We start from the raw sequence: 16383 nt of genomic DNA on the forward strand, positions 1-16383 counted from the left end.
GATGATATCCCTCAACCCTGAAAGCTAGGATGGGTGTATTTTGTTCCTAAGCTGTGAATCAGAGGTAGAGCTAAAGAGGATGCCATGCACCCTTGCATACAAGAGGACTGTTGTGCCTTGGGTGAGGTGATTTACGTTCTTTAAAAAAAAAACTCTGTTCCTATCTAGCACATATCTGCATTAATGTGATTGATTTTTCAGTCTGTCACAATCATTTCCACAAGGCTGCTCTGATGGGGTGAGGCGGGAAAATCATTAATTCAGCATTAAACAAAAATGTAGGCAGAGAAGCATTTCAGTGGTACTCGGGCTGTTTGCTCTGGTTTTTCTTTCTTACAAGGATGAGCTTCTTCTAAAAATAGAACAATCGATTCAGTACCTGAATAATGTTCCGGTCTTAGTGTGCAGACTCAATTCCAAAATAGGTAGATTTGGGGTGGGGTTGTGTTTTGTAACTTGTCTGTGAGTTGTGTGTATCACTCTTGTTACATCAGTGTTAAATAGGTTCAATACTGGCTGAAAAGAAGACAGGGGGCCTGAACTCAGCAAGTGACAGTACGGTAATGGTTTGTTCAGAACAGATGATTATATATGGAACCAGTGAGAAAATCTGTTAATGCAGTACCTGTGAAAAAGCCTTTTCATGCCTAGATAGGGGAGGAGGTAAAATAAAGTTTATCCCACAGAGACATTTGTTGAAAATCCATTAAGATAGAGCCATTTATAAAACATGACTAACATTGCAATATAATAGAATACACAATAGTAGCTCTGCAGTCATTGTTATATACACAGTACCTGGAATGGCACATAATGAAAGACATGTTACCATTTTGAATGTTTTGTTATTCTGGTATTTACAAGGATCAGTCATTTGGATGCATCAAATAAATAAATGGTGGAAATGTGAATCCTGTGCATCCTGTGAGTGAAATTTTTTCGCCCAGTTTGCAAAATTATTATCGCCCAGTTCTGGCCCACGTCTACCACACTGATCTGGCCCACATCCCTCAGTCTGTAAACCTGCCTAGAATTTGTACTCTTCAAAATGTTGTTGGCTGTCTGTCTGTCTGTCTGTCTGTCTATCAGTACCAACAGAGCCATATTTTGCCAAAAGTGGCCCACATCCAGGTGCTATCTGCGATTCAAATACATTTACTTATAAGACATTCACTGTTACACATTGAAAAACAAATTGTCCTTGAGGACTGTATAGGCGTATAGACCTTATTTCTCATTCTTTCATTTATTATTAAAGCAAGTAAACTATAGAACTACCACTGCAGCGTCAGCAGATGCTATGTTCGTAGAAAAATTCTAAATTCCAGTAGAATTAAAAACTATTTTTTTAATTAAAAATATCTTAAAGGCCTTTAAATGTCTGGGAAAATGAAAATTTTGAGAATAGAGGAGAATATTTAATATAAGCTACTGCACAACCATTGGGCGTAACCAATACACATATTTGAAATGTCTTAAAGAAGAAAGAAACCACCTGTGTATTGACAACCAGACATTAAACAGGCCTGCCAGGGAGAACAGCAGCAGTTGCTGACAGAAACATTGTGAGGTCTATGAAGTAATACCCTAAACCAACAAGCAATGAAATGAAACTTCCATAGATCATGGGGTGAAGATATTACATTCCACCATCAGAAATAGACTGCGAGAGGAGAAATATAGAGGCAATACCACAAGATGCAAACCACTAATCAGTAGTTAGTATCGAAGACAAGATTAAAATTTGCAAAGAGATATAGAGAAGTTCTTAAACCAAGATGAACCTCTGTTAAAATGGATCTACTCATGATCCACAACACAGAAGCTTATCCATTAAGCATTGTTGAAGTAGTATCATTGGCTTGGACTCGCATGACTTCTTCCGGATCTGGCTCACTAATCTTCATTGATGATTTACAGTCAGATGTTTACATACACTCAATATTAGTCTTGTAATTCATTTGAACTGATCTTTAAACCCTCAAAATTTTGCAAAACTTGTAATTTATTTTGTGTTTTCAGAAATCATTTTACATACATACATGGTCAAAATATAAATACAGCCCACATAATACATGGATGAATGTCCCTAATCAAGTTTCACTTGTAGCAGACCCTTTTAAAAGCAATCAACAATTTTCTGGCATAATTGCAGTTGGAAATTTGACCAATGTTCTTTTCAGTTAAATCTATTGACTTCTGGACACAGACCCAACTTTTATGCATGGATCAGAAATTTTTTGATAGGGTTGAGGTTCTAAAAGCTTGATGTTATCATGCTTTATCCTGTCCACAACCAGCTTTGATGTGTGTTCAGGGTTATTTTTTTGTTGGAATACTCAGCTCTGTCCAAGTTTAAACCATCTAGCTTAGGGGTTTTTGACTCCAGTCCTGGAGGGCCAGCTTCCAACACAGTTTGGTGATTCTTCTTCTCAAACACAGCTAACTCAACTAATTTGTTTAGGTGTTGCTGAATTACAAACTGTGCAGCAAAACAAGTCCCAAGGGGTGATGCTAGGACCACCATGCTTAACAGCAGGTACAGTCTTCTTGCGGTTGAATTCCCTGCCTTTATTTCTTCAAACTTTCTTCCAGAAATTCTCTGCTAGTGTGGTCAGTGAAAACTTATTTAAGCTTGAAGTTTTATTTTTTTGGTGCAGAAGCTTCATTCTTGGATGACAGCCTTTAAGTTCATGGCAGGCCATGACATTCATGGTCATAAAGAGTGTATGCAAACTTCTGACTGCCTCTGTAACTCAGAATTCAGAAGTCTCCAGAAGCATTTCAGAGAAATCCATTCAGTCAAATTGGGGAAAATTTCATCATGCAGCAAGACAATGATCCAGAACACACTGGCAACACAGCAAGGGATTTCATTAGGGGAAAATGTAAAGGTCTAAGACTGGCCACATCAATCACCCGATCTTAACCATAAAGACTAGAGAGAGTGAGAACCTTCCTCCCACCATCCCCCACCCCAGTACAAGCCTGGAAATCATCACAAAAAGAAATGAGAACAAAATAATTAGGTGGTGTTGGCTTGATGCAGTTTTGGATTTAAGGCAAGCAATGGATATGTGACCATATTTATGTGCTATTTGCCCTACTTTCATTTACTTTAAGATGAGCCCTTCCTATATTTTTACTTACCTAAAAGTTGGGTGATCTAACAACAAAGGTGCCATGTTCTTAAGTTGTTCAACACATCTTGACGTAACAGGACATGAAAGCTGAAATTCTGATCTATTATTCCATATCCTTCTTTTGATCTCAAATTCAAATGTTTTCAGTGCATAGCAAAAACAAAAAAGAGAGAACTGGCCTTTCTGTTCCAGTACCTTTGTAGGGAAATGTGCTTTACAGCCAAGCAATGCGGAGACATAAATACAAATAACAAAATATTCCGTTCTGTTCTGTACTTGAATGGCAGCCAGAGAACAGAGGCCAAGACAGAAGGCATCTGTTCCATTCTTTGGCGCCAGTCAAGAGCCAAGCAAACTAAGTTTACTGTACCTTCTTAAAAAAATTAAGTTTAGAGCCAAAAATATGATTTTGTCAGGGCACCAGCTTCTAAACTTACAGCTAGCATTTAAAATCTGTAAAATAGACAAAGAAATTGTATAGACAGACATTTTTTACATTTTTATGTGTCATCAGCAACCAAATGGTAAAATGTTTTATTAAAAAAAAAAAAAAAGTACAAGAGAACAATATGGGACCCAGGAAGGACGTCTGAGGTACTGCACTGATATTGTGTTTTTAACATTTTTCACATTGTTTAGTGCTACATTTACTGTATACAGTAAGCAATAGGTGGGGAATTTTATAAAAAAAACTAACACATAAAAAACATCAAATAGAGATTATGAAAATACATAAAACAATAAATAGACTAGTCATAGTTATTTTTTTCAGTAAAGTTTAGTAATGTGTACAATTTTTGTTCTTTAGTAAAGATTACATTTTGTCAATTTACATATAATGAATAATACTAAAAACTCATGCATGGCTTTGGAGTAGTTCAGAGGAAAAATGAGATGCTGCTGCATTTCAACATGACTAAAGAAGCCCCAGGCTAGCTACTACTACATAAAGCCAAAGAAAAAAGTACACCATCGGGACCAAAGGACTACAGCAAATTGCTACGGTTCATAATACTTAGAACACAAATATTACCCGTTTTCTGCCAGTGATGCATACCACCTCTGCTCCATTACAGCCTTGGTGAAAAACTAAGAGTTTACATTTAACTGAAAACAACAGAAGCATAAAGAAAATAAACAATAAAATAACAAATAACCATAATACCATGTACTGTACAAGTCACAAAGCCAATAGAGCTTACTTCCTCACGTCACCACAGCCATAAATATGTTGCATAGTTACATACTACAGTATGGGACTAATATTTTTTTTTATTAATTCAAATGTACATTGTGTTTTTTAAACAATTCGCACAGATGATACATTTAATACAAGAGACTAAATCTGACTATTTGAGACTAAGTAAAAAAAAAAAGAAAAGAATTGGTTTAAAAAGATCATGTACACTGCCTGGGCAAAAAAGTCACATGCTCTAAGATTTTATTCAATCATCTTTAGATTTGATTACAGCACACACAGTAGTGGCCAGTTCGTTCACAATTTAAGTACTGGAATATGCCTGTGCCGTCAGGGAAGAACAACTCTATTGATAAACTGCTCATTCAGTACATTCAGGTCATCAGCTGAATTCTATACCATTGATGAGCCTAGATTGGACCAACTGAAGCGACGACAGATCATATCATTGCCCGCAGAGGCTTGTACATTGGCCACTATGCATGACTGTATCACTTCACTTGCTTCCCTACTTACCCTGATGCACCCATCACTATGGGATATGGTCAATCTGAACACATCAAAAAGCATGACCTTTTACAATTCCAATTAAAGCTCCAAAGTCCAATGTTTTATGGTTCATAGCAAAGTGGATACTTTTTCTGATTAGTCTCCCTAACCAGTGGTTTACTTATTGCCACATAAATGTTTAGTACTAATCCTGTGAGTTCACACTGTGTATGGAAATGCTTTTACTTGCACTATGAATATAGATATGTTTTTCACTGTTGATTTTGTTTTTTACCATGCAACTTCATCAAGTGTTTAAGTGATCTCTATTAAGGATTCTTTTCTGACCACAAGGTTGAAAGTCCAACAATATCCTTCCAGGTTTTGATAATGTGTTGAAGGATTCTTAACCCAGTTCTAATAACTTCAAATCTCCTTAGTTGTTTTCTTTGCCAGTGGCAGCCCAATAATTTAACCCTTCTTTTGGCAGGAAGTATATATGCATAAATGAAAACTGCATGGAACTGACTATCTTTAAAACCAACATTCTGTAACTATAATTACATTGGTTATGATTATAAAAAGAGGGGGAATGTCAGAAAAAATATGGCTTGATTTCACTAATTGAAACATTTCTTAATGAAATGCCAAAGGAAGTGCAGTGTGAAATGCATGTCATTTATGTCCTGTTCATTTGCATAGTACTGTTCAGAAATGCACAAAAGAGGGCAAAATCTCCAAAGTTGCCAAAGATGCCTCAGAAAACATAGCATGTAAATGAAAGATTGTCAGTGGTGATCAGTAGGGGGCAAACCTTTGATGCTCAGATTTTTTGATGCTGGTTGAGGCAGGGATTTTTGTGGTGTAGGGTGCGAGACCCGGTGAGGCAGCAGTGTGCACAGCCAGCACAGGCACAGTTTTCATGCCAAGCAGGCTGGAGACTGGAAGAGCATAGTGGGTAGTAGGGATGGTCGGGGGTGAGTGGACATTAATGGCCGAGGGAGCAGCCAGCATAGCTGCAGACACAGAGGCAGGAGAGGCAGACTGGGAGAAACTCAGGCCGAGGTCAACGGTAGTGCTGGAGGAAGAAGAGGCAGCCTGGATGCTGAGTTTAGCCATCTCTAAACTGCAAACACAAACACATACCCACACACATTCCACCACCACAGGGCAGGGAAGGAAGGAGGAAGGCAGGACAATGTTAATAGTTAGAGTAGGAACAAAAGAGAGAGAAAGGATGTTAAATAGGAAAGAAAAAGAACGGGGGGTGAAGAAAAAGAAAAAGAAAAATCGATAATAGGAATGTTATGTGTTACAAAGAGAAAGAATAACTAGGATTTCACATGCTTTGATAAGTATTAATAAAGCTGAGGGGTGCCAATATAGGTGGGATTAAACAAAGGATGGAACATGAAATATTTCATTATACTCTCATTTACTCATCATCATTACCGCTTAATCCTGTATTCAAGGTCTCGGGGAGCCTATCCCAGGAGACTTAGGGCACGAGGCGGGGTACACCCTGGACAGAGTGCCAATCCATCGCAGGGCACACAGACATACACATACACACACTCAATCACACACTATGGGCAATTTGGGAACACCGGTTTAACCTAACCTACATGTCTTTGGACTGTGGGAGGAAACCCACCAACCACGGTGAAAACATGTGCACACAGAGACGGGAATCGAACCCGGACCCTGGACGTGCAAGGCGACAGTGCTAACCACTATACCACCGTGCCACCCATTTCATTACAGTGATATACTAAAAATGGCAAATCCTTTTAAGCTGAAAATACTGTAATACCGGTTATATCTGTAAAAGCCAGAGGGCTTGTGTTTTGGCAGTCAGGGCCCCTCATACCTGGCACTGATGAGGTATTGGGCCAGGCAGATGCTGGCTGGGGAGCCAGTAATGGTGACATGACGTACTGCTGAGCCATCTGTGGCACTGGCTATCTTGATTTGGGCTCCGGACATCTGGCGAATTTCATTGATTTTAGCGCCTTGTCTGCCAATAATGCAGCCTATGAGCTGAGAGAAGACAAGGGTAAGTGACACATGGCATGATTTATTGGGATTCATTGTAATTACTATGAAGATATAGGCATTGGAAAGAGTGAGAAATGGGAATGTGTTAGCCATTGGTCAGTTTAATTAAATACTGATGCTTTATTAAACAGTGATCCTTTGTTATGGTCCCACTAATGCCACTGTGCTACTGTCAGAGATTAAGGTCTCTCTGGTGACAGCAGCAGTGAAAAGGGACAAAGGCAGAAGCTTAAACATCTTCTGTACCTCTACTGGTCTCACAGCAGGGTCTTATGTGTCACTGAGGTCATTACTGAAATGTGACCTGCCATGAATGCTGACAATCAGTCATATTATGCCTCAAGCAAGTCTAAAGGCTAATGCATGCATTTCATGCACGGTATAATTGTGCTATCAAAGAGACTCACCTCATTAGGTATGCTCAGCTCATGAGTACTTGGTGATACTGACATATCCAGACCTATTTAGGAAATAGACAGGAAAACATTCAACGAAGCTGCATCAAATATACAGCACTAATTGGTCTACTTTACTACACAACTGATTAAACTAATGTCAAATTAAAGCAAAGTTAAGAACTCTATTTTACATCATGTAGAAACCAGTAGGGCTTCGCAAGTACATAGTGGCTGAAAAAAAAAATCCTAATTATATTTGGACTGCACTATATAAACTTACTTTTCAATTAGACAACTACCCGGAGGTGATCTCTTGCAGAGTAGTGCCTTTTTATTATAGCAGTAATCATGACTGGCCTGTTGCAGTATGTGTGTGTGTGTGTGTGTGTGTGTGTGTGTGTGTGTGTGTGTGTGTGTGGCTGGCTGGCTGCTGCAGAATACAGTATGTGTGGTGAAACAGATGGGGATAATGGATACTCTGGTAGACTGATCAGGTCAGAGGTGATGTAAGGGTACATAAACAGTGGCACATGAGAAGACCAGATCACACAGACCACACAGGAAAACATCCGCAACCTTAAGAGCTGATAATATGACAATAAGCCAAAAAGTCAACTGAGTCATGAGAAATTATTTCAGCTAGTGAAAGATACATATGAATCACAAGCAGTCTCATTACTTTGATGGCCGTAAGATGAAATGAATTTCATTGCCTTTCCACGGAGTAGGAAAAATTAAATCTTAGCATAATTGATAGTGATGAATAACACATGCAGAGAGACAGAGAGAGCGCACGAGAGAGAGAGAGAGAGAGAGAGAGAGAACAAGAAAGAATAGTGTGGGGAAACAGAAAGAAATAAAATAGACAAAGATGAAGAACAATGGACAGAGTGACAAAGGGAGAGAGAAAACTTCCCCAGGGATTCTTTTGGGTACGTACCAGGGAAGGTGGGGTTGCTCTGCCCAAGGGAGGTAAAGGGGATATGCTGCATAGCCAACTGGTGAAGCTTGGTCAACTGCAGGGCAGGAAGGGAGGTTAGAACTAACCAATCATATGGAATTATTTCAGAGGAAAACACATCTACAGACAATACACAGGCAATATTCATGCTCATTATTAGAAATGTTACTATGGCTTGTTAGAGCTTTACTCAAAATAACCTGGCATCATGACCATGATCACACCTGATTCTATTAACACATTTTTTGTGACAACACTCAAGGGCATGGAAATAAAAAATGGAAGAAAAGGTGTTAGTAACACCGAGCATTTGTTATACGAATGCATGGTTCTGCATAAGAATAAAGTGTTAAAACACTTTTGTGCATTCAAGGAAGCTGCTATGTTAGTTCTGGTCCCTTTGTCAGTATTTCAAGGAGAAAAGCATTGAGATTTATAATGGAGTACACTGGTATGGATGTAGTGGTAGAAAGGGCAGAAGGTGGTTTGGGATAGTGAAGAGATGACTGTAAGGAAGAGATCTCTGATCAACATCTCTGATAAGACAGCAGTAATAACACTCACGTCTTGGGGAGGAATGGTGTACTGTGCTGGAACGGCAAAAGTCTACAAAAAAAAAAAACATCATGTTTTGTTTTTTGTCTTTGACTGCAAGAGAATAAAGTCAGAGAGATTTGTGAGTAGCAATCTTGTCAGAGTATTAACCACAAGAGGTCACTGTATTAATATGTCCGACAGCCACCTGGGCTGGCTCATTTGAACATTTCAGTACTGCAGATCTAAAATGACTAAAAGTCTACACGCCCCTTACTTGATCAACCAGCTTGCCATGTCAACCTTTAACACCCCTCATTTTAATTAATTACATAAAACCTTTTAAACAACAAATGATGTCAAAGCATCATATACAGTATGTATACATACACACACATTGATCACTATTATCATGTTCTGAATAAAAAAAAAACCAATATAATACAACAGAATGACAAACAATGATTTTAAAAGGCCTACAGAGATTCTGCTACTGAACTGGTCAAAATAAACCATCCAGCAATTCAGCAAACCTTATCTACACGTCTGAGAGCACAGAAGCAGTCCACATACCACTGTGCTGGCTATATTACTGATGAAAACTGAAGAAAAGATTTAGTCGGCCTCAATTTTAAAAAATAATTAGCCGAAATGTCCACACTCATGGCGCCCCACTAAGAATGCAAATACGCAACCATTAATGATTAACTTGAGCCACTGAATGTATAAAGATGATGAATTCATAAAGTAATATTTTCAGCTCAGAGAATCTGTGAAATAGATTGAAGTACTCACAGGAGCTATGTGTTGTTGGGATAAAACTGTGGAATTGCCACCAGAGGATGGCTTGGGCCGATATGGTATTGTTGCTCCTTTAGGCGGTGACTACACATAGAAAAATAAGAAAAAAAAGAAAAAGTTAATTCAACAGAAAGACAGAACATCTTTTTTAATGCATAGTATGCATTACTCTGCCAGGAAGCCCCAGAGTGGCAAAACGTACAATGAGCATCATGAAATAAAATGAAGTATGTAGATGAAGATTATATTAGACATTTTGCATAGTTTGATAATGCTGAAGCATAGGGGAAATCATCCAGCTCTAAGTGATGCTCATGAAATTTTTCCATAAGGTGCAAACTGTCTTATAGGTAGTCCGTATGAGACAAAATATAAAAACCTATTCATACACACGCACCTCCAACATGATGGTGCAGATGTGTCTCACACACTGCGTGATGGCATTGGGGGTGCCAGAGATGGTCACTGCTCTTTCAGTAGATTCCGGCAATAAGTCTCCAGCTACCTGCACCTGTGCACCTGTGGTCTAACACACACACACAATGCAAATGTGTCACATGGAAGGTAAATATGTGAGATGGCAAGAACAAAAACTAAAAACTAAAACAATTGTATTACTTACAAAAAAAAATTCAACCTCATACTGTCATGCCATGGTAACATTCTTTAACTGCTTTGCTTTATGAGCACACCACATAGGTCCACTGCGGACCGCAGCACAGTCCAAGTCTTGATTGGCCATTGTTATGATGGGTGTTGTTATTTAGGCCAACCTATTTAGATACTTCATATAAATATGAATCTATTTTTGCTTTGGAGCCTCATCATGTCCTAGGCATTCAAATCGACTGGGAATTCAACCAACCAGTTCAGCCGCCTCAGCCCTGAATAGAGAGGACAGCTAAATTTATCCTGTGAAATTCACATTCAGAAGCACAATTCTTACAACAAAGTGCACTGTTCTCCTGTCAAATGTTAATACATTGAGGAAAGTAATGCTGCTTCAGGGGTTACTACTACTTCAGAATTGCTTTCCTCCTAGTCAAAAAGTGAACAAAAAAGTGGATAATTGAAAAAAAAAACAAAGATATATTTGGAGTTTGAAATTGAAGCCAAAAAGGGCAGCGTGTATATCTGTAGATTTAATGGAGCAGCCCTTAGCTCACAAACACAAAAGCCCTGTTTTGATGAGAACAATTAATCACGTTGAGCCAAAGTGTTCCTGCTGGGCATGCAGACAAAGAATACCAAGTGTCCGACAAAATGACCATGCCATGAACGTTCGTGACTCTTTCATAACTTGAATTCTGTTCCATTGGTTTGGTGTCAGATGAACGATCGTATCTACCTCTCTGATCTCTTTGATTTTGGAGCCTCCTTTGCCGATAAGTGAGCCACACTGACTGGCAGGAAACACAAGGCGCAGCGTGACAGGCGGTCTGCTTGCCACTGTGCTGTTCACCATGCAGGCCAGTATATCCTGTAACAGAAGCCCAATGATGTCACATTCGCTTCCTTAAAAGTTATTCCCTCGACCTTGCATAAAATGGGGCATCTCTGCTATGCAGACAGAAGCTAATTAAAACTATAGAATTCTATAATGTCTGGGGAGCTACAGGAAGTAAAGATAAAGAATTTTTAATTACCGCCTAAACCCATTTAGGGCAGCATGGTGTGTATTGTAATCCAATATCAACTGTTTCTATATACACCACACGGTTTCTTTAATAAAGCCTTAATAAGTGTTACTTTCAAATAAAATTGGAATCATTTGTGTAATCACTACCAGAACACTACAGCAGAATGATTTTAAGAGCATATAATCATTATTTTATTTTGTTGCTGTTGTTCCATATGAATTCCTGCACCTCCTCAAACTTCTCCGCAATCATGGCAAAAGCTTTGAAGATGACCTCAGAGGCACCAGTGATGGTGACGATGCGTTCTGTGCTGGAGCCATCGGATATATTAATTCGCGCTCCACTCTAATAATTAAAAAAAACATAGACAAGTTATTGACCTTATTCCAGTGCTGATTAGGGCCACTTTATTCTGTACAGGGTTCAATTCTCTACACAGTCATGCATTCATTGTACAAGTGAGACACAAAGGTATTCATTTTAAATGGTTATTCTGTATCACTTTTGTGGGGGTTTTTTATTCTGCAATGTATTTATCCCAGCCATTCACTGTAGCGCCGTTAAACTAAATCTCAATACCTAACAGTTTCACTATAGTACTTACCTCTTCTCTCATTTTCTTGACAGTTTCCCCTTTCTGAGAAAGAGAAGGCAGTATTCATTTAAAAGGAAAAAAACACACTTATAATAAAAGTAAGTACAACAAGTAGGTGGATTAGAATTAGAATATCTATACCTTCCCAATGATGCTGCCCACTTCCTGCAAATAAGAAGAAATCCACTCATAATACAGAAATATAGCAAAAAAAAGAATAAATATTATCGATGTTAATTGATATTATTGATTAGTTGATTGAAGTAGTAACATCACATGTAGATCTTTGTGTCTTTCCATTGCTGATCTAATGTAACAATATCTTCAAGTACACATTTATACTATGAAATAAGTGTGGTCAACACCATACAGTACCATACAGTATAAATAGTGTGCAATTAGACTAACATAAAGGATGAAAGTCATATTATAATTTACTTACTAGATGTTACTCGTGTATGTGTATTACTTGAAGCATAGCTTGCTTAGGTTAGCATAGCACTTAGGTATATGGCAGTTAGATACATTTCTGTAAGACACTGTGACTCGTAATGAATTACTGCAATAGGATCCACTGTGATTTCAGCTGAATTAGCAGTTACACAAACATTTCCAATGCATGAGTTTGCAAGCCTCACCTTTCCATGCATTAGTAGGCGGATCGTGAGGGTGACATTTAGCCCTCCGTCAGACCACAAAGCAACCTCTTTCTCATTCATACTTCTTGATGATCTGGGCACTTTACAATCTTGGACAGACAGGCTCTCTGCAGACAAACAGATGACAATGTTAGCAATTCAATCATCCTAGCAAACAGTGAAGCAACTGCCGTTCAATAAGCAGTCTCAGCGACACCTAATTCCAATCTCTACATATTTGATTATTTCAGTAAACCCTTCGGCTATAAAACAGAATCCTCAATAGCTCTTAAAAAATATTCCATTGCAGACTTGTCAGTCCACTCATGTAGTATAAGACTTAACTGCTGCAGTTTTAGTAGTATTTACACACAGGTCATTTTTAACAGGTACATACTTTTTTTTTTTTTAAACATAAATTATTTGGTATGTTTTAAAAGCTTAAAAAAAAAACTTTAAAAGCTTTTAAAACAGTTATTTGTATTCTTTTGTGAGCCATTGGATCTGGGAATGGTTGAGATGCCTAAGAAGAGTGTCGTTAATTTATTACTGTTATCATAGTATATTATTATAGTCAGCAGTGCTGATTTATTCCTATATTCCTCTGTGTATGTTCAGGAAATATCTCTCACTTTTTAAATATCTAAGGTCATGAGGTCATGTCTGACAACTGCAATAAAAAAGGATTTGTATTTCCAGACACGTCTGAAAGTGCTTTTGAAGGTCTTTTATGAATAATCTTATATAGTAATATTTATTGTGCAGTTTTGCAGTGAAATTGATACCACACATGCGTTTTTGCCGTATAAGTCCTTCCAGGTCACAAAATGTGTTTCATTTGAATTTTAGGTGGTACAGAATAATAATATTCCTGTTCTTTATTGTTTAGATACGTACATGAGATATGAATTAAGCAGACCTCTCTCTCTGTCGCCATTTTACTCTTGACGAACTGGAAAGAGAGCGTACACATTTATTAAACTGACAAAACAGACAGAAAGACACGTGTTTCTTAATTTGAAGTTTAAGAACAATGAAGGTAACTGATAATGAGAGGTCTGGATCAAAAAAGGTGGAATTCTAAACTAGGCTTCAGTCTTCTGCTGGTCCATCAGGTAAACACATCAAACAAGCAGCAACAGCCTTGCCTAATCCTATAGGCCAGGATTTATTTGGCTAATGCTAAATCCCTTTTGACCCATTTCTGTCTCCTCAAGCTTGTCAGCAGTCCCCAGACCACGGAAACCACTCTATTATGCATAGCAATAACAGGGCCAAATGCAATGTTCATACATGCACTGTTTATATTTTTTTTACTGATCATCTGGTTCTCAGAAGACACCAAGAAACTGTGATATTAGCATGCATTTTTGTTTCTCAACAACTTTTACGTAAAAAAAAAACTTACGTAAGTGATTTTTAAATCTGCTACTAGAGAAGTGAACCCTGTTAACCAATCAGAATTTATATTGTAGTGTTTAAGTAATATTTAATACATTTTCAAGAATTCTTAAATAAGCGTTCTACTGATAATTGTTTATTTTACTTTATTTTATTGTCTGTAAATTAAATTGCAACAGTCACTGGCTACGATTTGGTCATTACATGTAATCACTGTATAATTAAACATTTATGACAATAGGCAAAGAGTGTGACGTCTATAAAACGGTGTAATGGACATAGCAGGAACACTTACGGTTCATACATAAATCAAATTCAGCGCTATTTCAATAGAAAGGTTACCGCCTAAACCCATTTAGGGCAGCATGGTGTGTATTGTAATCCAATATCAACTGTTTCTATATACACCACACGGTTTCTAAGTGTGCTAGGTTAAATGCATAAATAAACCTGTTTGGCATTCTGTAAATGTGGCAAGCTGCAAGTTAGTAAACTAACCTGCTAGACTGATTGAGGCAGGAGGTTGGTATCAGTCAGTTGCTTTTCTCCTCTTGTTTGCCTTGTTTCTCCAACAATGTGAGTGAGTGTGTGAGTGTCCAGGGGCTGTATGGTCCAGTAATGAAGAATTGCCCTCCTTTGTTGTCAGCTGTATTCAGAGAATAGACAGATGGCCATGTGCCCGTAGCTCTGCCCAACTGAGACTAGCTTGACTGTTTTCCCCCCACTGTATTAGTCTCAGATAAGCCCATACAGCAGGGCAGGCCAGCTTGGAGTTCCTCACTTAATACAGTTGGGAGCAGTGAAAGCAGTAAAGTTAGAAAGAATGAGTTAGCTTTGTATGAAACGACTTTGGAATCAGGTCATGCTCCTAAATTATATCAGCATTCCTTATTTGTAAGCAAAACAGAACAAAATCAGTGAAGTCTTGACATGTTAGCAATATATTTGATAATATTGCCAAAATAATGATAAAAGTAAAAAAAAAAATTATCAACGAAAAAAATATGTAAACTGATTGTGCCACATCATTATGAATGGAGAGACAAAGAGAAGAGTCTGTCATCCCTTCCTCCCAACCGAGCCATCTTCTTCTGCTAATGAGACCAGCTCTATAAAAACAATGTGGCCCTTCAACAAAAAGAGATGCATTCGGTTTGATGGCCAAATTATGGAGTGAGGGAATCAGTGAAGCAGAAGTGACATTTAATTACTGCCCCTGTTTGACATGGAAAGTGATAATGGTACACAGACATTTCTCAGATTTATCTTTCTTTTAACCTCAAATCCACTCACAAAATTACAAATGTTCAACTTAGTGTATATAGCTTTTAAAGTATTTCTGTTAAAAACCTCCTGTCCCTCACACCAGATATTTTCACATACAGTATGAGTGGCTGAGCATTACAGTTGAGGCACGTAATATGTATCCCATTTTTATTTTGATGCAAAGGTTCAGGCCTTTTTTTTTTTTTTGCTACCTGTTGCACGATATTGTCAATATACATATTTATGTTACTTTTTTGTTAGGCCTTTTCATATCTTAGGTTCATCAAGTATGGGACACTGATCTTATTTTGTACAAATTGTTAAATCAATTTCTGATCTGACATGTGGAAAGTAGTGGAAAGTAATATTTTATGAGAAAAAGACAACAAGTATGCTTTTTTTTTCCATCCAAGCCATGATGATCTATGTATGACTGTCATAGCCAGAGGTCATTGCTGTAATTGCTCAGAAACCAAAAGGTGCACACACACTCCCAGTCATCTACAAAGGGCAATTCGAAAAGACTATTAGCCCATAACACAGATCTTTAAACTGTGGAGGGAAGCCAGAGGACACAGAGGAAACCCACCAAGCACAGGGAGAATATGCAAACTCCACACACTGACCACAAACAAGATTCAAACTCCTAGTTATTAGCCTGTTTGACTGGTTTCTTGACCGGATATAACTAAAAACATGTACAACTACAGTATAAATATTTTCAGTGTGGATCTAGTGTGTTCTGTCACTGTAACTTTCAGAAACAGAAATCAATATGAGCAGATATATACTACTGTACCTATTCTAGTTATTCTATACTAATAGGTATATTCCATCCATCCGTCTAGGAACCTCAGTAGTCCAACTAGCTACCATGGAGGTCAATGGTGATTACCTCCATGGTAGTTAGTTTTTGAGCAGCAGGAGCTCATCCGCTGCGAGTTCTCCAGGATCAGAGGTACAGTAACCTACACACACATGCCTTCAACTGGAGGCAACAAAAAAGGTTTCTCTGGTAATTTTCTTGTGGAAGTTGTTTTTAATAACTGACAATACAAAAATTGTAAACACGCGCGCGCGCACACACACACACACACACACAAAGCGCACGCTATCATTAATACAATGTTTCGGCCAAAACATATTTATGATCTTATTTATTTAGTTATTTTTTTATGTTACACCTACAGCTTATACAGAAAATATGTGTGCCAAAGAAGCTACTTCTGAAGTTACTACTGCATGGAAGTGACTACTCTTG

At 38.0% G+C, this 16383-nt stretch overlaps 1 protein-coding gene across 4 annotated transcripts; it reads right to left on the reverse strand.

Moving 5' to 3' along the window:
• Positions 1 to 3726: 3726 nt before the first annotated feature.
• zgc:110045 (uncharacterized protein LOC664755 homolog) lies at positions 3727 to 14571 on the reverse strand. 4 transcript variants are annotated; one of them, XM_053502674.1, is made up of 14 exons: positions 14355 to 14571; positions 13353 to 13407; positions 12456 to 12583; positions 11959 to 11982; positions 11827 to 11859; positions 11451 to 11567; positions 10931 to 11062; positions 9980 to 10108; positions 9577 to 9666; positions 8812 to 8853; positions 8227 to 8302; positions 7296 to 7348; positions 6701 to 6870; positions 3727 to 5956 (listed from the first exon to the last, which is right to left on the reverse strand). In XM_053502674.1, the coding sequence occupies exons 3-14, from the start codon at positions 12534 to 12536 to the stop codon at positions 5629 to 5631; spliced, it is 1275 nt and encodes a 424-aa protein (XP_053358649.1). In that variant the 5' UTR covers positions 12537 to 12583; positions 13353 to 13407; positions 14355 to 14571; the 3' UTR covers positions 3727 to 5628. The 4 variants fall into 4 exon arrangements, with proteins under 4 accessions (XP_053358649.1, XP_053358650.1, XP_053358651.1 ...); XM_053502676.1 differs by lacking the exon at positions 3727 to 5956 and adding an exon at positions 6113 to 6197 and having other exon boundaries at positions 14355 to 14569; XM_053502675.1 differs by lacking the exon at positions 13353 to 13407.
• Positions 14572 to 16383: the final 1812 nt, after the last annotated feature.

Source organism: Clarias gariepinus, chromosome 8 (assembly GCF_024256425.1).
Source record: "Clarias gariepinus isolate MV-2021 ecotype Netherlands chromosome 8, CGAR_prim_01v2, whole genome shotgun sequence".
In the NCBI taxonomy this organism is placed as follows: Eukaryota; Metazoa; Chordata; class Actinopteri; order Siluriformes; family Clariidae; genus Clarias; species Clarias gariepinus.

Bases quoted from the DNA above. Each gene is read 5' to 3' on its own strand.
- zgc:110045 (XM_053502675.1), bottom strand. From the start codon at position 12,536: ATGAATGAGAAAGAGGTTGCTTTGTGGTCTGACGGAGGGCTAAATGTC. The intron at 11,983-12,455 runs GTGAGGCTTGCA...TCTTATTTGCAG, and splicing joins GCCTACTAATGCATGGAAAG to GAAGTGGGCAGCATCATTGG. The intron at 6,871-7,295 runs GTGAGTCTCTTT...GTCTTCTCTCAG, and splicing joins AGCTGAGCATACCTAATGAG to CTCATAGGCTGCATTATTGG.